The sequence below is a fragment of the Leptonychotes weddellii genome, chromosome 9 (assembly GCF_054177405.1).
Source record: "Leptonychotes weddellii isolate Sample4059 chromosome 9, ASM5417740v2, whole genome shotgun sequence".
Classification (NCBI taxonomy): domain Eukaryota; kingdom Metazoa; phylum Chordata; class Mammalia; order Carnivora; family Phocidae; genus Leptonychotes; species Leptonychotes weddellii.
Genome location: NC_138377.1, coordinates 37,797,138 through 37,825,004, shown reverse-complemented (window position 1 = coordinate 37,825,004; position 27,867 = coordinate 37,797,138). Strand labels below are relative to the sequence as shown.

The 27,867-nt window shown below is 41.7% G+C and overlaps 1 protein-coding gene across 2 annotated transcripts; it reads right to left on the bottom strand.

Annotated features, from left to right (window-relative positions):
* Positions 1–976: 976 nt before the first annotated feature.
* On the bottom strand, positions 977–25,706 carry CCDC198 (coiled-coil domain containing 198). 2 transcript variants are annotated; one of them, XM_081830460.1, is made up of 6 exons: positions 25,267–25,706; positions 22,796–22,878; positions 11,305–11,391; positions 9,844–9,945; positions 8,882–9,026; positions 977–1,236 (listed from the first exon to the last, which is right to left on the bottom strand). In XM_081830460.1, exons 1-6 carry the CDS (start codon positions 25,481–25,483, stop codon positions 1,001–1,003), a joined length of 870 nt encoding a protein of 289 aa, XP_081686586.1. In that variant the 5' UTR covers positions 25,484–25,706; the 3' UTR covers positions 977–1,000. The 2 variants fall into 2 exon arrangements, with proteins under 2 accessions (XP_081686586.1, XP_081686587.1); XM_081830461.1 differs by lacking the exon at positions 25,267–25,706 and having other exon boundaries at positions 22,749–22,828.
* Between the last annotated feature and the right edge of the window lie 2,161 nt (positions 25,707–27,867).

Below are 27,867 nucleotides of genomic sequence, written 5' to 3'. Positions count from 1 at the left end.
CTAACTCCCAAGGAGTGACTTCCTTGGGCTTAGTGTCTAATGTAGTATTACTGTGACTTTTCTTTAAAAACTCATTTTCATTTGTATCAAATCTACTTTCCCATCTATTTGTTTTATAAGACCTAATTTGCTTTTTAAAAGTACGGTGTGGTGGGGCGCCTGGGTGGCTCAGTCGTTAAGCGTCTGCCTTCGGCTCAGGTCATGATCCCAGGGTCCTGGGATCGAGCCCCGCGTCGGGCTCCCTGCTCTGCAGGAAGCCTGCTTCTCCCTCTCCCACTACCCCTGCTTGTGTTCCCTCTCTTGCTGTCTCTCTCTCTCTGTCAAATAAAATCTTTTTTTAAAAAAAAGGAAGTATGGTGTGGTGGCAAGTCTCAAAGAGGAACTCCAATAGACCACACTTTGCAATTCGTGTCCTGTATAGCCCTCTCTTTCATGGACTGTGACCTGGACTGTGACTTGCTTTAACCAATAGGATGTGGTGAGAGTGGTGGGGAGCCCGTTCCATTTCGAGGGTTTAAGAGGACTGGCAGGTCTGCTGCCTCCTCTTGGAACATTTGCTGTGGGGAGTCCTGGGCTGACATAAAAGTTCACTACTCTGATGGAGGGACCACTCTGATGGAGAAACCATGTAAAGAGGCTCTGAGACTACAGGGGAAGGGGTCAGGTCCTGCTGCCTGCACAACCTGGTTGAACCTTCAGATGACTCCAGTCTAGCTGCCATCTGACTTTAACTGCGTAAAAGATCCCACGAGAGGCCAGCAGAAGAACCATCCAGCTGAAGCCCACAAGACACCGAAAAGAGGGGCAATCAAATGCCCTCAGTTTTGAGGCAGTTATGCAGCGTAGTTAATAATATAGGACAAACCTGTTAACTGTAAGACTCCAGATGAAAAGACAGTGAATGGGTTTCCTCCAAATAATTCATACAACTAACCTGAAGAACTTTTACAGGGAAGCAAGCTTTCAGTGCACTCAGTTTCTAGGTTAGTGAACAGCATTTTTATTCTCGATCAAAAAACTCATCAAAAAGTGGGATTCTCTCTGTCCTGGTCCTCACCAGTGCCTGTGGTTTCTTCTCGCTTTTTCTCAACTCCTCTGAGTCAGAGCTAGAACTGTCCCAGAGAAGCTGACCCCGGGCCTCTTGTTCACGGAGCCACGTTTCCATTTTGCCAATTTTCCGGGGACAACAGTCATTCCTTGCTTGATGTTCCCCTAAATCTTCATTCTGTGAATTTCCTACACAAAATTTAAAGTTTAATTAATTCTTTTTCTCCTAACAGTGATTTGTTTGTTTATTAAGTGCCTAGATATTTATGAACACAGAATAATGTGCTTGGTATTCTTTTGAAATAAATATATATATATGTTGAAATATATATCATATATATTTACATATGAGTTCAACTTTATATATATATAAATATAAAGCTCTGTAAGCATTAAAAGTGTTTTTCTTTTTATTTAAAATTCTTAAAAATCTTCTGAAAGTCACAAGAATAATACAATACATACCTATATATCCCAACTCATTGACAACATTTTGTCACAATATTGCTTTGATTTTATACACGCATGCATGCACTCATGCTTTTCAGCTCAGCTATTTGAGAATTAGTTGCAGTTACATCCCCTCCAAATATATCACCACAAATCTAACAGCAAGGGTGCTTTTCCTACTTAACTACAACTATTACACTTAGAAAATTTAACATTGATATATTACTGTTTTTTAATATATGGTCCACATTCTAATATTCATGGTTGTCCCAATAATGCTCTTTATAGCTGCTTTTTGTTTGCCTGTTTGTGTTTTATTTTTTAGATCCAGGATCCAATCTAGGATTATGTATTGCATAATCTTCCCTATCTGTTTCTTTTCTTTTTTCTCTTCTTTCTCTCCCTCCTCTGCCCTCCTCCTTCTCTCTCCCTCATTCTCACTCTTGACCCCTCCCTTCCTCTTCCTCCAAACCCCCTTCATTGTCTTCTTCTTTTTCCCTAACACTGACATTCTTAAAGAATCCAGATCTGGGCGCCTGGGTGGCTCAGTCGTTAAGCATCTGCCTTCGGCTCAGGTCATGATCCCAGGGTCCTGGGATCGAGCCCTGCATTGGGCTCCCTGTTGGGCGGGAAGCCTGCTTCTCCCTCTCCCACTCCCCCTGCTTGTGTTCCCTCTCTTGCTGTGTCTCTCTCTGCCAAATAAATTAAAAAAAAAAAAATCTCAGAAAAAAAAAATCCAGATCAATTGTTTTGCAGAACGGCCCTAAATTTGGGCTTGTCTGTTTCCTTGTGATTAGATTAAGGTTAAGCATTTTTGGCAAGAGTATTGCATGGGTGATGTTACCTAGTGCAATTTATTCAACAGCTACTATGTGCTAGGTGCATGATACACACTTTTCCTGACCTTCATATCCACTCTCACCTCATATAGAATCGCCTGTGAAGCCTTTTAGAAACACAAATGTTTGGGCTGCACCCCAGACCTATAGAACTAGATAGCTCAAAGGATCATGCATTTTATTTTACTTTCTATACTTTCTAGAAGAGATTTAATCATTTATTTTTTGGCATAGGATATTATGTATGTATGTATGTAGCTTTTTATTTAAGCTGTACCCAGTGCCCTTTTAAAATGCACTTCAGGGGACGCCTGGGTGGCTCAGTCAGTTAAGTGTCCAACTCTTGATTTCAGCTCAGGTCATGATCTTGGGGTCATGGGATCAAGCCCCAGGTCGGGCTCCATGCTCAGTGGGGAGTCTGCTTGAGATTCTCTCTCTACCCCTCCCTGCCTGGCTCATGCTCTCTCTCTTTCTCCCCCTCAAATAAATAAATAAATAAAACTTAAAAAAAATTTTTTTTTAATGCACTTCAGAACAACAGGTGCTTTATTCAAGCAAGGCTGGCTTTTAGCAAAGCAAAAGCAATGGCCACTTCCGAGCTAGGAAAATCATCCTGGGTCAAAACCCAGAATGTCCCCTCCATCTGGTTGAACCATCCATAACGTTTGGATGTCATCTTAAGGATAATTGTTTATTAAACTTATGGCATATTTTATTTAAGCCCTTGATAGCTGATGTTGCATACTGTTAGACTGCATACTGTTACACGAGGAAATCAAGCATCTCAATGCGAGCGTTTGTGCCTTGTGATTCATTAATTTCCTTTCTGCCTCGGTGAGGGGCTACTTGAATGTTATTATAATTATTGTTATTGTCTATACATATAGTAGTGACCAAAAACCATAGTTAATTCATGTCTGCAGCCCCCATCTCTCTCCTGAGTTACAATACACTTTTGTTTGTTTTGACGCCTCCATTTTTGTCTCCCGGTGACATGTCACACTCGCCTTCTCTTTCTCTTTCAAACCCTCATTTTCTCCCAGTTACCCTAATTCAGCAAATTGCCCTAGCTTTGCCCCATTGTCTGCCTAGTTCTTCAAGAGTAACCCAAGAAACCTCCCGGTCTTCCTGCTCTCTCCACGAATCCACATGCGATCCATCACCGGGTTCTTCCAATTCTGTCTCCTAAATACCTCACATCCGGCTCCTTCTCTTCTGTCACCCTGCTCTCCTGGTCCAAGCACCATCTCTCACTTGCACTTCTGCTATGTCCTTATCACTTGTCTTCCCATGTCCTCTTGCATTCTCCTCCCATCCATCCTCCACAGGGTAGACAGAGTGATGCTTAAAAATGTAAGCCTGATTGTGTGGCTCCCCTGACCTTTCAGTGGCTTCCCATTGATCTTAAACTCAAGTTCAAAGTCCTTATTTGACTCAACTTGCAAGACCCCGTGTGCTCTGCACCCCGCCTGTGCCTCCAGAACCATCTCTGACCGCTACCTGAATCTCTCTTTCCTACCCAGTGTCTAGAATCTGCCAGCTTCTTTCCCACTCAAGAGATTTTGCACATACTGTGACCATTAACAGTTCGGAATGTTCCAGCATCTTGGTCCTCACACATACATGGATTCCTGTCCCTTTTGTCTGGCTACTTCCTGTGTTAGTCTAAATATCACTTCCTCGTGGAAACCTGAGTCTCTCACACCTCTCAACTGAGGTCTCCCAGTTACACTGTCATCAGACTTCTCCTTGTTCCTTGTCTGTACTATTGCAAAGCCAGGAACCACATCTATGAACAGATGAGTGAGCGAATGAGCCATCAGAGAGTTTGGGGAGGTAAGAAGTATTGGTAACTGGGCTGGGAAAGACTTCACTCATCGGGGCCAGGGGGTGTAACCATCCCTGCTCCGCCAACGAGCCAAGAACCACCAGTGGCATCGTTCAGACTGGGAACAGCAATTTTCTGCGGACTAGAGGCAGGAGCTTTGAAACAGGAAGAGAATGTTTGTTAATGGTGGGTCTAATGCAATATTAATAACAGCTTAAGTACCACCCGCTCTTGATGTTACGATAACGCAGGCCTAAAGTTAGTACGTGAAGCCAAATTCACACGGTCCATTTTATCCTTAGATCTCTCTTAAATCATTCATGAAGTATTATGTACAAGGTTTTGTATACATAGCATTAAAGTTTAAGAACTTCTCAGCTAGATGTCTTTTTACTTGTTACATTTTTATAAATCCCTGCTTGATTCTCTGGGGTTGCTAGACTTAAGGAAAAAGAAAAAGAAAAATACGTTGAAAAACCTAAATGGGTTTTGGGTGAGCAGAGCAGAGGAGAGTGCGTACAACTTCAAAATTAATTTGGGAAGAGAGAAAAGCAACAGAGACCAGTGGGGGAAATAGGGAGTGATTTCAGGTAGTACAGGGATTCTCTAAAGTATTAAAAATGTCTGATGGTTATGTATTTTATAATACATATATGTTTTAGCAAAATGTATCACCATTCCATCAAACCCATAATTTCACACTTATTTCATAGACAAGGCTGAATTTAAAACACACACACACACACACACACACACACACACACACCCTCAGGATACTTTAAAGAACAACACTAAGTAGATAATGGTGCCGGTGGCCCGATAAGACCCGAATTGTGAAGGTGACAATGTTTCGAAGGTGCCGCTTCCCCTGAAGTAGATAGTGATTTTTACTATCCATCTTTCTTTCTTTCCATCTTTCTCAGTTCCATCTTTCTTCAGTTGCCTGTATTTCCATGCATGGGTTTGGCATTTTACATTTAGATGTGCTTTTACACATACTGGATTAATTTTTCCATAAACCCTACATGGTAGACAAGGCTTTATTCCTGTCTTACAGATGTGGAGACTGAGGTTCAGAGAGGTTAAGCAACTGGAGCTTAGCTATAATCTCTGTCTATATGTAGAATAAAGCTATCTAGAAAAATATATAGCTAATGTTTATTGAGAGGCTACTGTGTACCAGGCACTGTTCTAGAAACAAAAAGCTCCCATGGAGTTTACATTTAGAAATGTATTTTTTGGGGCTCAGATGAAGAACTTTGATTTGAAGTTCACTGCTTTTTCTACCCACTACCCTATACTAGATCATGGCTTCTGGAAAAGGCAGGAGCCACATAAACGTGTTAAATCTCATGAAATTGTACACCCATAGAACAGTGTTCACTTTGTGTAAGTTAGGAACAAGTGAGCCATCATATAAGTTATAAGTAATTTATTGTATAAGTTATATGTAATTCTCATACAATTATACAAGTCATGTGTAATTCATTATATAAATAGATATGAAATGTATTTAAAGTGGGTGAATGTAAGGTATATGTAAAATTTCATTTTAAAGAGGCAGCAGAAAACAAAGACCGACTTTTATCTTATAAGAGACCTAAAACTCTCATTCCACCTTCCCAAGAGGGAACAAAAATGGGCAAATACAGCATTAAATAAGAGGAGGTGGGTACAGCAGAATCTTAACGACCAGAATTGGACTAGCAGAAAGCTCCTGTAAATCTATGATCTTGACTTTGCCCCACTTTCAGGAGAAAGCAAAACAAACTGCTTTTAGTAGACAGAGAAAGCAAAGATGCTACCTGGGAATAAGGAAAAAGGAATCATTGCTCGAGCACATGCCTATCGCGGTGGTGAAATCAGTGGGCTTGGCAGAGGGGCAGCCAAGGTTGAGGAATCACCCCCCTCTATTTGCAGACTTTGCCAAGGTTGTCCTGGACAGAGCTCCAAATCCCTGGATTCCTGATGAGGGTATAGGAGGGGGTGGGGATGGTGGAGTGAGCCTTTGGAGTCAGAAAGACCTGGCCTTGAACTCTGGCTCTGTCACATGAGAGCTAGCACTAACTCCTTCACAACAAGGAGTTGCAACAAGCAAGCACTCAACAAACCTTAACTAGAGGGGTGCCTGGGTGGTTCAGTCAGTTAAAGCGTCCGACTCTTGGTTTCGGTTCAGGTCATGATCTCAGCGTTGTGAGATCAAGTTCGAAGTCTGGCTGCACACTCAGCACGGAGTCTTCTTGAGATTTTTCTCTCCCTCTCCTTTTGCCCCTCCCCCCACTCCTGTGCTCTCTTCCTCTCTCTAAAATCAATCAATCAATCAATTTTTAAACCTTGATTAGAACAAAATGAAGCAGCTGTAAAAAGCATCAGGAATGCAGAGAAACCCTCTTCTGTGTGCCACCATCTTTCCTGGGCCCCTCCAGATCTGGGGCATCTTCCAAAGATTTTACCAATTTGGTTTCTCTTGGCTTGCCCTCAAGCAATGACTCTAAGTATCTAACTTAAGCTGAGAGACTTTTTGGGGTTGTTTTGGCAATAGGTTCTAAACTGTAGAAGTTGTTTATCTCTGTGCCTACATAGCATATTTCATTCTGGCACTGGGAGTATAGGTTAAATAGATTCCCCAAGTAGATGTTCAATTATTCAGCCTCTTCTTATTTAATTAACTTATTGATTAAGCATCCTGTTCTGAGCAGGAGCAGTGTCTCTTTCAGCTGGCAACTTGGCATCTGAGACGCTCAGGACTTCCAGAGACATGGCATTTCTGTAGATCTCTCCGTGGTCAGTCCTGCTGTTGTGGGGATTCGGCTCCCAGCACAGCAAGCTGTGTGCATGACCAATATTATATATTCAAAGGGTGGGTTTGCCCTGGGGGAATATGGACTGGGCAAACTTAATGGGGCTGCAACTGGTGGAACCACACAGCACAGAGGCTATGAACAGGATGTCTGTTGGAAATCACTGAGTAGTCTGGCCTGGTTGGAGGTGAAGTCGGGCACAAGAATGGCAGCAGAGACAGCCACAAGGGTAGGCAGCAAGTAGATCCTAAAGGCTTAGAGTACCAGGATCCTAAAGGCTTAGAGTACCAGGATCCTAAAGGCTTAGAGTACCAGGATCCTAAAGGCTTAGAGTACCAGGATAAATTTTTATTAACTTATTATTTTTTAGAGGGCGGAGGGGCAGAAGGAGAGGGAGAGAGAGAAGCTAAAGCAGGCTCCATGCCCAGTGTGGAGCCCTATGCAGGGCTCCATCTCACGACCCTGAGATCATGACCTGAGCTGAAATTAAGAGTCAGATGCTCAACTGAGTGAGCCACCCAGGTGCCCCCAGGGTAAAGAGTTTAGATTGTCCTCAGGCTGATGGAGGCTCACTGAGGATTTTTTTTTTTTTAAAGATTTTGTTTATTTGAGAGAGAGAGCAAGAGAGACAGCATGAGCAGGGGGAGGGACAGAGGGAGAAGCAGACTCCCCACCGAGCAGGGAGCCCAACGTGGGGCTCCATCCCAAGACCCTGGGATCATGACCTAAGCCAAAGGCAGACGCTTAACAGACTGAGCCACCCAGGCACCCCTCACTGAGGATTTTTTTTAAGCAAGAGAATGATATGGTCAGATTGGCATTTTATAAGATTACTTGGCTATTAGCTCTGTGCTTCTAAAACGATCGTGCATGAGAATCACCTCGGCATCTTGATAAAATGCATACCCTGATTCAGTAGGTCCAGAGTGTGGCCTGAAATTCTGCATTTCTAATAAACTCCCAGGTGATGCAGATGCTGCTGGTCTGTGGCCAATACTTTGATTACCAAGTAGAGCCACGGTTCTTAAACTTTGGGGGTATCAGAATCACCTAAGGGGGTATTAAACCCAGTTGGCTGGCCTCTGCCCCTACATTTTCTGATTTAATCACTCTGCCTGGGACCCAGCCACTCCGTGGGGTGATGCTGGTGCTGGTGGCCTGGGCACAGTCCCGAGAACCATCAGGACAGAGGGTTGATGGAAGAAGGGCAAGACTTGAGGGAGGAACACAGTCAGGAGGCTGGAGCCACAGCCTGGTATGACACGATGCCCTGCGGGTGGCACTGGGAATGTGGAAAGGTACGAGTTCCGTGCCAGGTGGCATGACAGGACTTCGTGACTGACCAGCTGCAAGGAGGGGGAGGAGAAGGACTGGCAAGGCCTCAGGTCTCTGGCCTGAGAGCGTGGAGGGCTCACCCACTCCTGCAGATGCAGCAGGAGCAAGCCTGGGGTGGGCCGTGATGCTGGCTTCAGTTTTAGACGGTCGGGATGAGCCTCGGAGGGCTGGCGGGGGAGAAGCGGGGTGGGGGCAGGTGTCTGCAGAGGGCAGCAGACTGACTGATACCGGTTTGCTATTTAATAGAAGTCCACATGCTTCATTCTCTTTAACCACAAGCTGAGGCTCTTTTGCCTCTCCTCTTCCTAGGGATGGAGCAGGCATGGCCAGAATGCCCGCGAAGCCTGGGAAACCTCTAAAAAGAGACATCTTCCTACAGTGTTTGAGCTTCTATCTTTTCCTCACAGCCGCCCCAAATTATATGACAGTATGATCCCTACTTTCCAGGAAGTACATTATCAGCAGAAACCCAAGGCTACTTGCTGTCCCTCCTCCCCCTCCCCCCACCGGAAGTTTATTTGATGAAATTTTAAAAACACTTGAAATATTTTATTCTGCTAAAAAAAATTTGTATGACTGACCTGGACTTCTTCTGTTCAAGTTTTCATCCGGCAACAAGGTTGGAAGATCCCTGTCATGTCTTGGGATGCTTTGAAGGATTTTCTTGGCTTTATGGTCCCTCGGTTTTTGCTTATTAATTCTTGCCTCCCTGTGAAGACTTTTCTTCTGAAAATGATCAGCTATAATGGATTAGTGTTCTCCCCCCTGAGCTCCTATCACCAGAATAGGTCACCAGATCAGCCACTCTGCAAGTTGTGTGCTTATGTGTATTCTGGTCCCCTAACCAGAACACACTTTTCTTTTTCCTATTAGAAGGTACAGAAACTTTCTCTAGGCACAGGCTTGTTAGGAGAGAGGAGAGTATGCCCACAGTCTCAAAAAGGCATAGCTTGATTTAAGAGGAGGACCTTTGTAAAAACATTTGTTGGTAGGCCACCGATATACTTGGGATTGCAGAAGACGGTGACTTTAGGCTTAAATTCCAGAGTGAGGAATGGAATATGACAATTACAGGAGACATGACTGTAAAGGGGTTTGTTACAAGAGATGGTTCTTGTAGGATAATCCCATGGTGTGCATTATGGAGGATGCCTAGGTATCAAAATAAAGACCCACTCACCCCCCTCTATTCTCCTAAACCGAGACAGGTGATCTAACCTCATTTTCCTGCTGGAGCCAGAATGTCATGGGAGCAATTTGTGAAGAGGAAAAAAAAAAAAAAGGAAAGCAAGAACAGAGAGACTTGGGACACAGATACATCCTTATGATTGAAAACAAAGAAAAGGCTCAACAGGGTCAGTGGCAGAAGGGATCTTGCTGATGTTTCCCAATTCCAGTAGTTGAGGCTTCGGTGCCAATGACCAAATTTAAAATGCTAAGTAAAGCCTGGGGACAGATGCTAAACCATTCAAGTGCGAGGGCAGTGATGATGTGGAGTAAACATGGTAAATATGACACTCCTCTTCTCTCTTCTCATACTTACCTCTTGTCTGTTACGGTTCATTTCCAGCATTCGCATCTTATGTAAATATTGTCTTTTCCCGGGAGTATACCCTGAAGTTTGCATCTTCTTTTCAAGTTCCAGCTGTGAAAGATGACACACTCGTTAGAATGGGGTAATTTGTTACTGACTCTGCAATCCACAACTTGCCATTTTTTTTTTTTTTGGAACAGAGTGAGATCTTAATCAGCCATCAGTTATAATCCATTGAGATCTCTTGTGACGTCAAAGGTGGATCGTTGTAGCTCCCCACTGAGTCCTTTGTGTAGCTCTCTGTGAATGGAGCTTTGCTGTGCGTATAACGTAGTTTCTAAGGCTCCTGTAGAGTTTTGCACACCTTAAGTGGAACTATGTTTCCACATCTCATTTTGATGAACTATCGCTTACCCTGTCAATAGATGCTTATCACTATCTCCCCAGAAATGTGTTCTGGTTGGGTAAGACTGGCCTCTTTCTTCCTGCCTCTTCTGCCATTGTCTGGCCATGACATTGGAGGGGAGCCACTGAATGGTTAAATGGAACCCATTTCTATAGCCTGTACTCCCATATGCCAATATAAGCCCTGGTATATTAGGAAGTTGATTATTTGTGACTTTGGCGATCTCCCCTGGTGCATCATAAACCCCAGGGGGACAGTGCAGACAGTTATTAAGGGCAACCAGGGGTGAAAACACCCTTGTTCGCCCCTTGCTGTGGCCAGGAGAGGGAAGGGATACGGCAGCCAGATGTGCTCAGTGATACCTTTTTGCCGCCCTGCGGACAGGGACTGTGTTGGCTGCTGCGAGCCTCCTGAGGGGACCATCTCTACAGTTCTGCCAGCATCGCACACCTGGCCTTGACCTCTTCTACCAAATCAGCCAGGTGTGCAGCCGAGCTGGCTCCAAAATGAAGCAGGAGTGGAAAGTGCTGTAAGTTTACTACCTCCCAGTTTTCATGTCTACACGAGGGGCATTTTCTCAGCAGAAGCTGACAAATGAATAAAAGGAAAAAGCTCTTCAGAAGACCTTTCCCAAGGGTTCCTTTTTGGGGAGGTGATGGTAAGTAAGTCAGGAACACCTTGTAGAAATGATTTCTCCTGAAAACTGAGACTGAGGAGAAAGGTTTAACCTGAGGAGAAGAATAAAAAGAAAGAATTATGCCAGATTTTTCATAAATTTGAGCACTTCTAGAATTACCAATGTCCTAGTAAAATTCCTCTCTCTTATCTGCATCTCCCTGTTTTCACCAGGAAGTGGAGAAGGGCCCAGAGTTTACCTCAGAGATGAGAGTCTTTGCCAGCTGGAGGCAGGCCCAGGAGAGAATGGATAGCTCTGGAAGGTCCTAACGCTGAGTGACTTCATAGTCACATTTGTCTTTGAAGTCTTCTGTGCAAGGAGTATATGAAAAGGAGAGCCCACCCCCCCGCCCCGTTACCCACCCCCTCCAGTGAATGCTGCAGTTCACCTTTGCTTTGTGAGTCGTTCTGGCTTCTTGCTGGCTCAGGAGCGTTTCAGAAGTAATTACTTGTGGCAGGTCAATGGGTTCAAGCTTCTAGAAGTCCAATATTTAGAGCATTCAGCATTCCTCATGCCATGAGATGATGAAACATAAAAGCCAGACATTAAACTATCTTAATACTTTGCAAAAGCAGCACTTATTCCTGAGAGCGCATAGGGAAGGCGATTTCAACAGGACTGCGGTCGTATCTGTGCAAAAGACTTTTCAACTCATCTGGGTTCTTTATTGTTCTATTGCACTGCTGCCAGGGACTTATTGATCTAAATATTGGTCAGAGAGTCAAAACACTAAGAATCCTTTTCTGTCTGCATCGACGGACCAAGTCCAAAGTTATCAGACAACAAGGGGCTTAGAGTATTCGAGATGAAAGAGGCACCAGGAATTTGTTTTATTCATTCCTTAACCATCCAGTGGACTCTTCCAGTCCTTAGGGAAGTGACCTGTATTAAGCTCTCCAGAGAAGCTCCCTCAGTCTCCTCCATAATAATCACTGGCACCCAGGCGGAGCATTTAAAATGAAAGTGCAATGGGCTTACAAATCTTAGATGTGGTTTTTTTGTTTTGTTTTGTTTGCCTTTTTTTTTTTTTTTCTAGCAGGGGCTTGTCTTTATGGGGGAGATCATGTTAGAGTTTCAAAGGGTCATTAAGACTAGGAAGCCAATGATGAACCAGTGGATCTGCCTTTAACCCTACTTGCCTCGGATGACTTAATGCTCTGGAAGTGGTTGAGCAGGCCTGGGAGACAAACGTGGGTCTCTCCACACTGATGTGTGGGCAGGGACCTTGGAGGGCTGTAGAATTTATCTGTTCACTCAGTGAGTACATACTGGACAACTAGTGCGTGCCAGGCATGAGAGTGCAGTGGTCAACAAACATGGTCCCTATGGAGCTTATAATTGGTGGGGGAACAAATACATTTTTCTTGTATGATTATTCATTAATAATTACCAACTGTGATCAGTGCTTTGAAGAAAAAGTCTACAGGGCAGGGCGATGACAGTATATAACCAGAGAACTCCACCTTGGGAATGGAGGGTGTTATGAATTGAATTGTGCCCCCCACCCCAATTCATATGTTGAGGTCTTAACCCCCATAATCATAATCTCAGAATGTGATCTTATTTGGAAATAGGGTCCTTGCAGATGTAATTAGTTAAAGATGAGGTCATACTGGCGCCGGGTGACTCTTAATCCAGTATGTCTGGTGTCCTCATTAAAAAAGGGAAATTTGTATGCACACAGGGACAACACCATGTGAAGATGAAGGCAGAGATCAGGGTGATGCTTCTACAAGCCAAGGAGTGACAAAGATTGCCATGAAACCACTGGAAGTTAAGAGAGAGACGTGGAACAGATCCTTCTGCTCAGCTCTCAGAAGGAACCAACCCTGCAAACACTTTGATCCTGGACTTCCTGCATCCAGGACTGTGAGATAATACATTTCTATTGTTTTAAGCCCCACAGTTTGTTGTACTTTGTTACAGCAGCCCTAGAAAATTAATGCAAGGGGGGAAGGAGTAAGGGGGCAGTCCAAGAAAGTTTCCTGAGGAAGTAATTTCCAGCCGAAGTTGGACATTTAGGAAATTTTAGGGGACTAAGGTGTTCCAGGTAGAGGGAACAACATGCACAAACACCCCGAGGTAGGAAAGAGCAGGATCCGTTGAGGGAACTGCAGGAAGTGAGTTGACTGCAGTTCAGAGTAAAGGGAAGAACTGCTCAAAAGAGGCTGGAGAGGTAGGTAGTAGGCAGGGGCCAGGTCTTACAGGGCCTGATGAAGCTTCTAAAGATGTTGGTCTTCTTAAGAGCAATGGGCAGCCATTGGCATATATCAAGCAAAATAGTGACATGATTACATTTGCTTTTAAAAAATGATCACTCCAGCTGCACTGTGGAAACTAGAGAAGAGCAATCCCTGATGCGGCGGGGGGGGGGGCAGTTAGGAGGACAACGGTGATGGGCTCAGGGCTCATGGAGGAAATCAGTGGGCTCTACAAATATTTAAAACTGACCAAACAAGATTTGTTATAGTTGGTGAGGAATAGTGAAGGGTCCAAATGGCCTCCAAATACAAAGGATGGGTAGTGTTATCATTCACTGAGATGGGAACCCTAGGGAAGGCCAGATGTGAATGAGATATAACAGGAGGATACAAATTCAGTTTAGAGCAGGTTGAGTTTGAGATGCCTTTGAGGCATACCAGTGTAGATGTTGAGTAGATAATGAGATATACAGGCATGGAGCTCACAGGAGAGGTCTATGCTAGAGACACATATTTGGGGATCATCCCTGAGTAGAGAATAACTGAAACCATAGTCATGGGTAAGACCATCTTGACCATAAGGTCAAGAGTGAGAAGAGCAGAGCCAAGGACTGAAGACTTGAAGAGCTCCAACCTGAGAAGCTGGTGGATGGGGACAAGCTGGCCAAGGACACGGAGAAGAGATGGCTCGAGAAGTAGGAGGAAAATGAGGAGGACACCACACTGCAGCAAACAGTGTGAGCACCACTCCCACCTTAGTCCAACGCTAAAGGCAAATGATGATTTATTTTGAAATTATTTTTCATTTTAGTCTGATTGGTTGCATTATCAAGGGGTAGACCTGGAAGCCAGCTTTCAAGGTGACCAGAGTGAAAAGAGAGAGGAAGGAGACGGGGAAATGGATGCTGAGCAGCCAGCACTCATGGTGAGCATGACCTGTGCCTCCTGCTACTTCTCTGTAGAACAATTCCCTGGTCTCTGGGCCTGGGCCTGAGCTGTTCTAGGGAGAACAACCCGCATTCCTTTCTGCTGGCACAGCCCAAAGCTCACCTGGCAAGGACAAAAACGAGGGCAAAGCATTTGGAGACAGGGAGGAGAGACAAATAATCTTTAGTTGAGACGTGTGCCTCTGCCAGACAATTTGCATTTGTGGTAGAAAGTGGTTCCCTGTTCCATTCTCACCTCAGGTGGAGAAAGTGGGGCTTTTAGCATAAGAACTGCGCAAGGATGTCATGAGAGGTGATGAGGATTAGTAAGAGAGAGGTTTGTCTGGCTCTCTTCTCTGCTGGGCCAATGGGACCTACTGGCATAAGAGGTAGCAGCCGATCAGATCAGAACCTGCAGGGAATGGAGACCAAGAGGAAAGAGCTATCCAGGCACCTGTGGGAAGAAGAATTAGCAGTGACCGAAGGGGGTATTCAGGGCCTGAGGGGAGGACAAGGCAGTGTTTGTGCCATTTCCTGGACTTGGTTCAGGATCTAGTTCTTTCTGGTGATGCGGCTCAGGAGCCTTTACAGTTGCCCTTGTCTGTCAGTCCCAAGGTCACAATATGTCATCTGGTTCAATCCTCCCATGAATCCTGTGGGTAATTATGATGATCTCCCCATTGTCGAGAGGTTAATAAATTGTCCAAGGCTTCACAGCTAGAAAATGGCAACTTTAGAATTCAAACTCAGGTTTGAATCCAGTTCCAAATCCCATGCTCCTTCCTCTTCTACTTGTTCCTAAACCTGGTTTATCATCAGAATCTCCTGAAATTAAACACAGAGACACACAGACACACACACAGACACACACACACACACCAAAAAACCTGGGCTATTCACTGGGGATTGTGATTCAACAGGTCTAGAATATGTCCTGGGAATGAATATACGTATTATATATATAAATAATAAACTTTAATTTTTAGGGCAGATTTAGGTTCATAGCAAAACTGGAAAGTACAGAGAGTTCCCAGATACTCCCTGCCCCCACATATGCACAACCTCCTCCACGATCAACATCCCTCACCAGAGCGGTACATCTGTTACAATTGATAAACCTACATTCACACGTCATTATCACTGAAAGTCCATAGTTTAAAGTTCACTCTTGGTGTTGTACAGCCATTGGATTTGGACAAATGTATAATGACATGTAACCACCAACGTAGTATCCTACAGAATAGTTTCATTGCCCTAAAAATCCTTTGTGTTTTGTCCATTCATCTCTCCCTTCCTCCTCTTATCCCCTGGCAACCACTGATCTTTTTACCGTCTCTGTTGTTTTGCCTTTTCTGAAATGTCAGTATTTTTGGAATCATACAGTATATAGTCTTTTCAGATTGGCCTCTTTCACTTAACAATACACATTTAAATTTTCTCCATATAAGGGCACCTGGGTGGCTCAGTCGGTTAAGTCTCCAACTCTTGATTTCAGCTCAGGTCATGATCTCAGGGTTGTGAGATCGAGCCCCATGTTGGGCTCCATGCTCAGCACGGAGTCTGCTTCTCTGTCTCTCTCTTGGCCTCTTACCCTGCTCATTCTTTTTCTCTCTCTCTCTCTCAAATAAATAAGTCAGTCTTTAAATTTTCTCCATATCTCCATCATAGCTTGGGAGTTAATTTCTTTTAGTGATGAATAATATTCCATTATATGGATGTACCACAGTTTCTTCATCCATACATCTCCTTAAGGACTTCTTGGTTACATCCAAATTTTGGAAATTATGAATAAAGCTGCCATACTCATCCCTGTGCAGGTTTTTGTGTGGACATCTGTTTTCAATTCATTTGGGCAAATACTAAGGCTCACAATTGCTGGGTTGTATGGGAGGAGTATGTTTAGTTTTATAAGAAGTTCCTGCTGCTCCACATCCTTGCCAACATTTGGTGTTGTCAGTGTTCTGGATTTTGTCTATTCTAATACGTGTATAGTGGTATCTCATTGTTGTTTTAATTTGCATTTCCCCGATGACATATGATGTTGAATGTATTTTCATATGCTTACTTGCCCTCTTTTATCTTCTCTACTTGCCTTCTTATTCTATTGACAATGTCAAGAGCAGAGCAGAAGGTTTGAATTTCATTGAAGTCCAGCTTCTCAGTCGTTTCTTTGGAATATATCCCCAGGGGATTCTGATGATTTTCTAGGCTGGGGTCCACTGGCTCCCATAGTACCTCAAGTGAACACAGGAACTACATCAGGGTAGACCGCAGAGGATTTGTTTGCGGTGCATTATTGAAAAATTGAATCTGAAGACCCCAGCTATTTGAATATTTTCAGCTTTTCAAAACAATCTCTCCATAAATTCTTAGGGCCAGCTTTTTCTTTGAAAATATAAATATATATTTCTCTATTTTCAGCCTCATTGTATTTAAACCCATAATTCTGATACGAGTTAAAGAGTAGGTGTCTTTAAGAACTCCTCCAGGCAATTACTTTCTTCCTGGCCTTTGAAAAGAACTAAGAATCACACTATTCCTCCACAAAGGGCACTAGATGGCAGCAACTAACATTGCAAATAGGATCCCTCCCATAAGTATTTGCACTTGGCCTGAGAAGCTCTGCAGAAAAAACTGTTGGAAAATTGGCTTCTCTAAACAAAACAAGTCAAATGAAATTCCCCCAGAATTCTGGGTCCGTATCAACGTTCCTTTTTGTTGCTGGGGAAGCAAACTGCCTCACTTCATCATCTTCAGAGAGAATACAAGGGAAGGAATTACTGGAGAACTGGTATGGTATAATGACACCTTTTTTTATCTCATGTTATAAAAAATGTATTGTCTGTCTAAAGGTTTCTGGGTTATTTGGTTTCTCAAGTGAAACAAAGGGTCAGGCTAATCAGTTGAAGTGTCAGCTGGGAAACTCCGAAATGGAGATTAAATCAAGCAGAAGTCACTGAGCTTGGTGACACACTAACCTGAGATGGTTGTTCCTGCATAGTAACAGGAAGAGAAAGATGGGCAGGAGAAGCTCAAAGAAATTGCAACATTTGTTTGGCACCATAACTTAAGAATGTATGTCCTTTAAGGTTCTCAGAAGAAGGTAAAGGTGTCCAGGGCAACCTGGAAGCAAGAAATCATGAGCCCAAGGTGGAATTTCTGGTCAAGGCATTACAATGAGTTCACACTTCAATAATTTTCTTTGCCCCAAATGAAAAATAAAACATAAAGCCAAAAAGATGTGGTTGGGCTTTAATACAAGATATATATCTCCATGGACCAGAAAACAAGCAGAAATACATACTTAGAGGAAGTTGATCCATAAGGCGTTCAGGGCTCCTGATGGCTGTGAGTTATTTCTAGAGATTAAAGGGGACCTAAAGATGCACCATGTAAGATGGCAAACTAGAGCCAGGATCACAGCTTGACATCAGAGACTGAGTTGTTCTCTACCTTTCTACCCAGTACAAGAGAGCTGCGTCAAAATGTAAGTTGGAAGATTTGTTTTACAAGCATTATCAAAACGTTGAACATGAAGAATATTAAGCAGCCATAAAAAAGGATGAGATCTTGCCATTTGCTCCAACATGGACAGACCTAGAGAGTATAGTGTTAAGTGAAATAAGTCAGACTGAGAAAGACAAATACCATGATTTCACTCAAGATGTTCATAATAGGAGGGGAAAACCCCCACAGTGTTATTTTGATGGTGAGCATTGACTTGCCTAGGGTATAGCCTCCAGTTACTCAAGCACTAATCTAGGTGTTGCTGTGACATTATTTTGTAGAGGTGATTAAAGTCCATAAGCATTTGACTTTTTTTTTTTTTTAAGATTTTATTTATTTTGAGAGAGAGAGTGCACGCAAAGGTGGGGGGGCAGAGACAGAGGGAGAGAGAGAACCCCAAACAGACTCCATGTTGAGCATGGAGCCTGACTCGGGACTCGATCTCAGGACGCTGAGATAGCACTATCCGAGTCGAAATCAAGAGTTGGACACTTAACTGACTGGGCCACCCAGGCACCCTCATAATGATTTAAGTAAGGAAGATTATTTTAAGTAATTTGGGTGGGCCTGATTCAATCAGTTAAAAGGTCTTAAGAGCAAAGCTGAGGCTCCCCTGAAGAACAGAAAATTCTATTTATGGACAGCAGCTTCAGCTCATGCCTTGCAGTTGCAGCCTGACCTCCCTGATGGCCTGCCCTGTGGATTTCAGACTTGCCCTGCCAGTCTCCGCAATCACGTAAGCCAATTCCTTGCAATATTACACATATATATATATAATCTCCTTCTACTGGTTTTGTTTCTCTGGTTGAACACTGACTGATATAGGTACCTAGAAACAAACCTAAAAAAAACCTCACACAAAACCCCTGTGGAGAAATTATGAAACGTTATTAAAAGATCTAAAAGAAAATCAGAGTAAATTGAGATTTATGCAATGTGTGTGGTTTAGAAGACTCAGTATTATAAATGTGGTCAATTTTTGCCCAATTAATCTATGAGTGCATTTCAATCAAAATGTTAGCAGGGTTTTTAATGGACTTGATAAAAAGCTCCAAACTTCACATGGAAGACCAAAGCATCATAAATAACAAAGATAATTCTGAAAAAGAAAAATAAAAGCACTTATTGTTTTAGATATTAAGACTTAAAGATACATAATTAAGACTGAGAAATTCCTATGGAGATACACAAATAGACCAATGCAACAGAAGAGAGAGCCTGAAAATAGACTCATGAAGCTCTGGAAACTGAATATGGGACCGAAGTAACTTTTTAAATCAATGGTCAAAGAAGGATGATTCCATAAAGAGTATTGGGACAATAGATTTTTTTTTAAAGATTTTATTCATTTATTTGACAGAGAGAGAGACAGCGAGAGAGGGAACACAAGCAGGGGGAGTGGGAGAGGGAGAAGCAGGCTTCCCGCAGAGCAGGGAGCCCGACGCGGGGCTCGATCCTAGGACCCTGGGATCATGACCTGAGCCAAAGGCAGACGCTTAATGACTGAGCCACCCAGGCTCCCCAGGACAATAGATTATTCAAATGAAAAAAAAGTAGTTAAATTCCAAATTCACATCTGCACACAAATGAATTTCAGATGGATTAAGGCCTAAATGTGAAAAGGTAAATATTATAAATTTCAGAAAGAAGTAAAGAAGTGCTTGCGTGGCTCAGTTGTTTAAGTGTCTGCTTTCAGCTCAGGTCATGGTCCCCGGGTCCTAGGATCGAGCCCCGAGTCAGGCTCCCTGCTCAGTGGGGAGACTATTTCTCCCTCTCCCTCCCCCTGCTTGTGTTCGTTCTCGCTTACACTCTCTCTCTCAAATAAATAATAAAATCTTAAAAAAAAAAGAATTAAAGAAGAGTATCTTTATGACCTTGGGGAAAATAAAAATTTCTCAGACAAAATACAAGAAATACAAAACATAAAGACTAAGATTGAGAAATTTGACAGCATTTAAAGTGGAAATCTTTGTGTCCACACACACACAAACACACACGCGCGCACAAAATGAAAAGGCAAACCATAAATGGAGAAAAGATATTTGTAACACGTGTAACTAATGAAGGGCTAGATCTAAGATATATAAAGCACTCTCACAAATCACAAAGAAACAGATAATCGAAAATGGGCAAAGAGAAAAGATAAGGAAAGAGAATACATTTGTGACTAATTATATAATACTGAAAACAACACAATAAAACCACCCAGGTTGGAACGGCCCTCCTTATCTCCCACCTGCAGGGCTTATACTCCTCTTTCCCCCTCTGCATTCCTTCATTCAACATTTATTCAACTCATATTTATTGATCACCTATTATGTGCCAGATACTGTTCTAGACACTTAGATTCATTAGTGAAGACAACAGACAAAAATCTCTGCCTGTGGGAAAAATAATATTCTAGCACTGGCAGGGAGGTGATGAACAAAATACACAGTGAACATAATAGAAGTCAATAGCTTGGTGTGTTAGATGTCAGTGTTCTGAGGAAAAGAAAAGATAGTGGTGGTTCATGGGAACCAGGAGCGTCAGGGTAAGGTAACCAACTGTCATGTGTAACTAACTGTCACGAGGTTATCACTATAAGCCTGCAGGACGGTGAGATTTAAGAAAAGATTTAAGAAAATCTTGGGAGATGAAAGAGGAAGTCATCTGAGGAAATCACATTACATGGGGCCCTGGGGGTGGGGGCGGTTGACCATCTCCCCCTTAGGTGGACCGGAGATGGTTGGATGAGAAGGTGAATCAGGCCAGGAGGGACAGTGGTGATCAACTTTTCAACACGAGGTAGGCACGTTGGATTCAGAGTTCCCTGGCAGAGGCTCTCTGAATTCAGCAGCCCCGATCTGAAGAACTTTAGTTCATGACCTGCTCTTTACTTGAGGAGTAGATGTTTAGGAAGTGGAGAGTGCCAAATGTGCAACTCAAAGTATTTAGGATGCAATTAGATTTGGTTTAATAATTAAAAATACTTTTAGAATTTTCTTTGGCAGAGATTAGGCTATTAATTAGCATGTCATGGGAACCCAGCATTTATTATTTCTCTCAAAAACCCATTTGTGGTGGAAAATGTGCTGAGCCTCATTTGTGAAGATAATTATAGTTGATATCTTTGGGAGTGTCTGCCAAGTTCCCAGTGACTTCCCTCTTCTCTGGGAGCTGCTTCCAGAATTTATCGGGGTGGGGGAGGGGGGCTTCTCTGCCCACATTTCTACTGCATGAGCATATCCTCTGATCATAGCTTATTGGAACAGAACTGGAATCATGAGCAAAGCTGAGCCAATAAGATCTTTCCTCCCAGGAATTTTGAATTGGAGCCAAGAGAGCCAGGCTAATCTGTCTGTCTGACTGGAACTATAAAATGTAAATTCAGGAACTGAGGGTGGCCATATTTCACCAAGTTGTCTTGAGGAGCAGAGAAAGTCGATTTGCAGGAAGAATAAAGCAAATGCACGGAGAAGAGCTTAGGGTAGACACAGAGAGGGTTGTGCCTTTCAGGTTCCGAGGAAAGCTGAAGCCCAACTGCTTCCCAGCTCTGGGGTTCAACAAACACTCCCTACATCTTCGTAATCCATGACATTGGCAGCTAGTCAATTAGACTTACAATTCAGGGATGCTATAGGTCTGCGATAGCAGGGAGAATGCATTTTGAATTTTGTTCCTACCAGCGATAATGGGGCTCATTGTCATTCATTCACCATTCATTCATAAGCTTTTTGGGGGGTACATGTTAAGTGTTAGTGACTGAAGATATAAGACAGAATAAGACATAGTCTTTGCACTCGAATGATTCATTTGTCTTGATTTTTAAGGTGGTGGGTTAGGATGTGGGGATATAGTATTTAGTTCTGAAACACGAAAGTTCTCCTTGTGAGCTTGAACTGATCTGAGAATCAAAGCCTGACTTTAGCTGCTTTAGGGTTGATAGATATAAAACGTACTTTGTGAGCTACAGACTGCTACATGAATACTTTTCACTGGTTATAGTCCTATCTCCTGAGTTATTCGGCTTTCTGCCTCCACAGGAACACGTATTAAGCACATTCCTCTGAAGAGGTACATCTGATTTAGGAAGAAAACTAAGTTTTTAAATTGTCCAGTTTAGCTAGAGATTTGCTCAAAAGTTTTAAAACTATGTATCAATTCGATATAATTATACTTTATTTTTATTTAAATAAAATGTTTTGAGTTTCCAATATTTTGGGAAAAATGCTTCTTTTGTGAACAAAAGATATAATCACTTCAAACAATGATTGTGAGCTTCTGGAGAAGACAGGTAAATAAAAACCAACTGAAACAGAAATAACCCCCAACAAATGAACTAAAATACCTCTGGGATTTGTCCAGATATCTGGGTGAATTGTGTAGCAGGTGGGATTTGGCTCCAATTCCTTTTTTTCTTTTTTTTTTTTCCAATTCCTTTTTTCAAATGTCAGTGATAGATCCTGCTCACAGGAGAGCCCAAACAACCCCTTCTCTTAGCTGATGCTCATTTTCAAGGATCCACTCAGATCTCTTTCCCTTTCTACGATGAAGAGTTCTTAGAATTTGTAACTCTCTAGAGGGAATTCATTAAATATTTATTAAGGTGAATGCATTTAAAGCTCTTGCTTTGCTGCCTTGGAATCCGATGTCCTCAATTTCAGCAACCAGTTAACATTTAGAACAATAGAAGGTTAGGGATAGAAGGTCTGTAGAGATCAATGATGCTGATAGTTAAGAGCATGGGCTTTGGAGATCTGGTGGATAGCTGACCTCCACTGTCCTTGGACAAGTTACTTAATTCTCTAAACCACATGTATTAAGCAAAGATAATACCTCCTTTCTCCTACAGGCGTATGAAGATTAAATGATTGACACTGATCAAGTTGTGCAGAGTCTATCTGACTTGAAGTAGGTGCTAATTAAATAGTCCTAGCTGTTATGCTTGTTATTATTGTTTGTTACAAGTGATTTCTCCACAGTCCTCTAGCTCATCAGTACCAGATGCAGGTCTTTTGAATCACATGGGACCTGTGTCTTTGATACTATGTTTCCTTCTTTTGGTGGTGGTCTTAAAAGTGAAATCATTACAAAAGGAAATCCTAAAGAAATAAGGTCTTTGTAACTGACAGCATTCTCTTTAACAACATTCTCATTCTTACTAACTTAGTCATTTGCAATATCCCTCCTTTATTAGAGTTAAAAAGGGATGTTACCATGAAATCCAAGAAATTCCTTATGAAGCCTTTTAAATTCATCTTACTTGAAGTCTTCGGGGTGGATGACTTTTAATAATACTTGTTTCTCCATGTTCCAGTGGGATGTCAAAATACATGGCCCTGGGCACTTGAAGGATTGGGAGAGAAATAAAAACAAACCATAAACAAATTGACTATTAAATTCGACTAATCATTAGACTTTGTTAATACAATTTGGTACCTTTTTAGTTATATATGTCTAACCTACATGTTGAATGTGGAGATGAAACACGTAAGGCAGAGACCCTACATGAATGCAAAGGATAAAATTTAGCCTAGACCCAGGATTTAATTTTTGCTTTCCTCATTTCTTCTCTGGATTCATACTGGATGGAATTTATATTGGATTTATATTATAATGGATTGGAAAAATAAAAAATGTATTGACTACAAATATTGTTCAAACACAGAATTTGGTCTGGAAAATAGAAACTCTTTTTAATTTCATGAAATTGCTCCAAAATAAATTTCGGAAATCAGAAAAAATATATCTTTAAGAAATGAAAATAAATTCTCTTTTCAGATGAAATAGATGGATGGTGGACAGATAGATGGGTAGGTATTAGATAGATGATTTTAAAAATGGAGCATGAGTTTGGACAGGAGTATGCAATATTTAGCACTGTATGTTCCCAATTAAATAATAGTCCCCCCAACTAGGGAAAGAAATTCCCACAAGTTGCCCTATAATACAACACATCAATATTCTTTCCTGATGAAGCAAGCTAGGGCTACAGAGTAAGCCTTGTTAGGAAACAGCTAGGACTCAAGAGGTCCATTATGGGTTTTATGTTTTAGCTTGATTACCCCGGGGCGGTAGGACTGCTACCATGATCAACGCTGCATGAAGGAAGTTTTGTCTTTTCCTCTTAGTAATCCGGAAGCATTCTAATTTCTAGATTGTTGCAGAGACTATCCCACAGTTTCACTTTGCATTCTAAATGGAAAAATCCCTGTGTAATTATGTGTTTCTATCCTCACAACATTTGAACGACCACCTTAAAAACTTCACCATGTCTGTATTTTCTTTCAAGAGATGCTGGCACACTGAACAAGGCAGAAGCAACAGCAATGACAAGAACAACAACAAAACCTTTTCAGTTAAGAAATGTAAGTATTTCTGGCAACACTTTCTTCAGCAGCCTGACTCCTCCTGATTTTTATGTTATGATTTGAGTGGTAACACCTCATTATTTAATTCGGTTCATCCAAAATGGCAGAGGCTGTGTCAGGCAGTTTTATTTTTATCCTTGATTTATAGGTGAAGGAAATTGATGCAGTAATTTTCCCAAACTCATACAACTTGGCATTTGGTGGAGCTGAGTTAGAATACGGGTCTCTTAAAATTAGTGATCAGAATGTTCACCATCCATCCCTTTGTTATTTTTAATGTGATTTTGTCATTTCAAAAATAAGATTATTTTCCAGGTGGGACTTTAATGCATTAGAATCAGTTTTCACTATTCAGTTACCAGAATCTTAAAACTCTGGATACATGGTTTGAATAAAAAAAGGAACTCTTCAATGAAACTACAGGAAAATTCCCATTCACGTGCTTAGGAAGTTGGAGACATAAAAATAGGCCATCTTCCCTGTCAAAGGTTGTCAGCTCTTCAGAAAATAGCCATGAGAATCAGTGTGGGTGAGAGATACCTGACACTGAAAGAGAATATAAGGCTTTCTGGCCAAGTTGACCAGTAATGGGAACTTTTTGTGTTATTGATCCAGAATATAAATAAAGAAAAAATTACATAGATATATACCTATGCATTATATACTTGTATTTCTCTTCCCAAGTTAGAATCACTGTTTAATTATCATTGTGGTTGTCATAAATATTTTATATGTCTTATAAAATATCCCAGGATAATTTATAGCCACTTCAGGCTCAGAGCTTCCAATCCTAATGGGGGAAAATTCTCTTAGTTCTGCAGATGACAGAACTTAGTTCATATTCTGCGTGAAGAATGTGGGGTTGGGGAGGGGTGACTCATCCTCTCATCTGTACTGCAATAAATCAGTTCTGTTTGGGGTGGTTTCCAAATTCACATTAGGATGAATTCACTCCTCAAGTGTTGCTTTCAAAACAACAAAGCCTGATGCACTAAATGGTTCTGAAGAGAATGATTTAAATTTAGAATCGAACTGAAACATATGATTGTCATAATTTATCACATCTTATCTATATAATTTTAATCGTCTGGCAAAGCTAGGTATAAACATTGAGAGCACTGTAAACTAAGCTGAAACAAAATGGTTTTTTCCTTCTCGTGTGGAACGGTAAAGAGCCCTCGGCGCAGAGTTTACACACCGGTTCGAATGTGCCCGGAATACTCGACAAACACGCAGCCTCGAGTTGAAAGCTGGCCCCTTAGGTTTCAGCCGTTTGGAAACTTCCTGATAGGATTATGGAGACAGACTGTCGATAGCTTCCCTTGGCCGGACTCCGCAAACCTCACGACGGTGTCACACCTACCTGCCGAGTGTCTTCCACACCCCTGGAGAGGTGGTGGCTGCCTTCCCGAAGCTGTATTCCGATCCTGCAGCCTTGCGAACACATAGGAACTCTTTCCTTCCAGATTCTGGCCGAACGCAAAGGCCACGGGGCTGGCGGAGGGAGCCTCTTCCTCTTCGTTTTCCAAGGGGGCTACTTTGGTCACCCGAGGGTGAGCCTTAGAATGGCTCAGGCCCATTTCACAGTAAAGGTATTCAAAGCACAACCATGGTGAAAGTGGTTTGGGGCCTTGAACTTAGCTTGTCCTCATTAAGGTCCGTCAGAATTGTACCGCAGCTCCACGAAACACTTCATGGCATCTTTCTAGCTTTCTTTCACCACACAGTAAACCCTCTGGCCACTGCCTGGGAGGCTGGTTTCCATGGAGATGTCCCTTCAGCTCCTACTCTGCCATTCCAGGCCCAAAGAATCCAGTTAAACATTGACTTGGTTATGCTACTTTGTGAAAGGCTCAGTGGTAGGAACAGAAGCCGCTGTTGATCATTAAACAAATCTCTAACACCAGGAAGGCCATTAACAGGGATGGAGAGCAGAGGTTTAAAGCAGTCTTAAACTTGACCCTTTTATTGCACGTACGCTTCAATACCATCTTTGAGAGCTACCAACTGAGAATAGCTAAATCACCTTCAGAGACGAGGGGATGCACGCTAATCATCATTTGTTAATCTTTGATTTTAATTGAAGCAATTCTTTTCCGAATAGGATAGGTAACAGCAGCGTGGCTAAAATAATTTTATTTTTCTTTCAATACATTGAATTGCCTTTGAAGGGGATTAATACATTACAGGAGGGCACGGAGACAATAGAATTTTTTTCCTGGGGACAAGGGGACACACTTTTCCTTCTTTTTTTGATGTATAGTTAAGATACAATTTTATATTAGATTTAGGTGTACAACATAGTGATTCGATGATTCTATACACTACAGTATCCTCACCATGACAAGCATAATTACCATCTGTCAACATACAAGGTTACTAGAATGTTCTTGACTATATTTCCTATGCTGTGACTTATTGATTTTATATCCGGAAGTTTATACCTCTTAATCCCCTTCGCCTACCTCACTCATTCCCCCAACCCTCTCTCCTTCAGCAAGCACCAGTTTGTTCTCTGTATTTATGATTCTGTTTTTGTTTTTTGTTCATTCATTCTGTTTTTTAGGTTCTGCATATAAGTGAAATCATATGGTATTTGTCTTTCTCTGTCTCACATATTTCTCTTAGCATAATAGGCTCTAGCTTCATGCATGTTGTTGCAAATGACAAAATCTGATTCTTTTTTATGGTTAATATCCCATTGTGTGTGTCTGTGTTTGTGTGTGTGTGTGCGCGTGTGTATATACCTCCTTTATCCATTCATCTATTGATGGACACTTGGGGGCTGCTTCCAAATCTTGGCTATTGTAAATAATGCTGCAATAAACATAGGGGTGCATGTATCTCTTCGAATTAGTGTTTTCTCTTTCTTTGAGTAAATATCCAAGGGACAAACTTCTTGAATACAGGGTTCAAATAAACCTTGAGTTTTCAAAGATAGCTTATTAACAATGCTTTAAAAATGGCCCAAAAAAAAAAAAAACTGGAAGAAAAGGTGCTGAAATGTTAAGTAGTGATTTTTTAATGGAATTATGGGTGATTTTTATTTTATTTTTCATACTTAGAAACAAAGCTCACTTTCAAGTATTAATTGTTCATGATCACATATTACTTATGTTTTCATCATTTCCCTGTAGAGAAATTCAGAGAAATATATTTTTTTATTTTTGCAAAATCTACTTACTAAGAGGCTGACATGGATTTAGAAAGTCTCACTAGCCAATAGAGTTCATCTAAAAAGATATCTGAGTTTAAGTTTTTCCATCTTAACTCTCTTTGCATTTTACACGCAATTTTCTCTGTGGCAGAGAGACTCGTAAGAAAGAATCACATATTAATAGTATCTGCAAACAAAATTACCTCTGACAACTAGAGACTAGTTTAATTATAAAGATTAAAATACTTGAAGAAGATCTTATTTCTGGATACAATCAGTTTAAGTATTTCTAAGGGCAGAGGAAGTACTGCAAACAACTGGATAACTAGAAATTATGCTGGAAATGGTGGACTTCATGGATGTGGACCAGTGAGAGGGATTCTGCTCTCAATTTTAGCTTTTTTATTATTTAGTTTCAAGAGACTTTATCTGTGGAGAATATGGGCCTTTGTGGCAGGAGTTGGTTACTTGTTGAGGAAATGATCAAAGCAGTGGATATACACCGTGTTTGTTTCTCTTTTTATTACTAGACCCTTCTAAGCTTTATAACTTGCACAGAATAACTTGACTGTTCCATGCCTCAATTTCCTCATCTGTAAAAAGGGGTTAAATAATAATACTTCATGAGGAATGAATCGATTGATTCCATGTATAGCCCTACGAAAAATACCTGACATACGCTAAGCTCTCAGTAAATATTAGCCAGTATTCTCCTCCTCCCGAGAAAGTAGTGCATGTAATGAGAGAGTCCTTATTACCTATTGGTCAGAATCCATTAAAATAGACATATTCCTGTCTAAAGGAGTT

Excerpts from the sequence above, each read along its gene's own strand:
- CCDC198 (XM_081830460.1), bottom strand. The coding sequence starts at position 25,483 with ATGGGCCTGAGCCATTCTAAGGCTCACCCTCGGGTGACCAAAGTAGCC. Across the intron at positions 9,946-11,304 it reads GAACGACTCACAAAGCAAAG|CTGGAACTTGAAAAGAAGAT; the intron begins GTGAACTGCAGC and ends CATCTTTCACAG. Across the intron at positions 9,027-9,843 it reads TGAACCGTAACAGACAAGAG|AAGAAAAGTCTTCACAGGGA; the intron begins GTAAGTATGAGA and ends GATCATTTTCAG.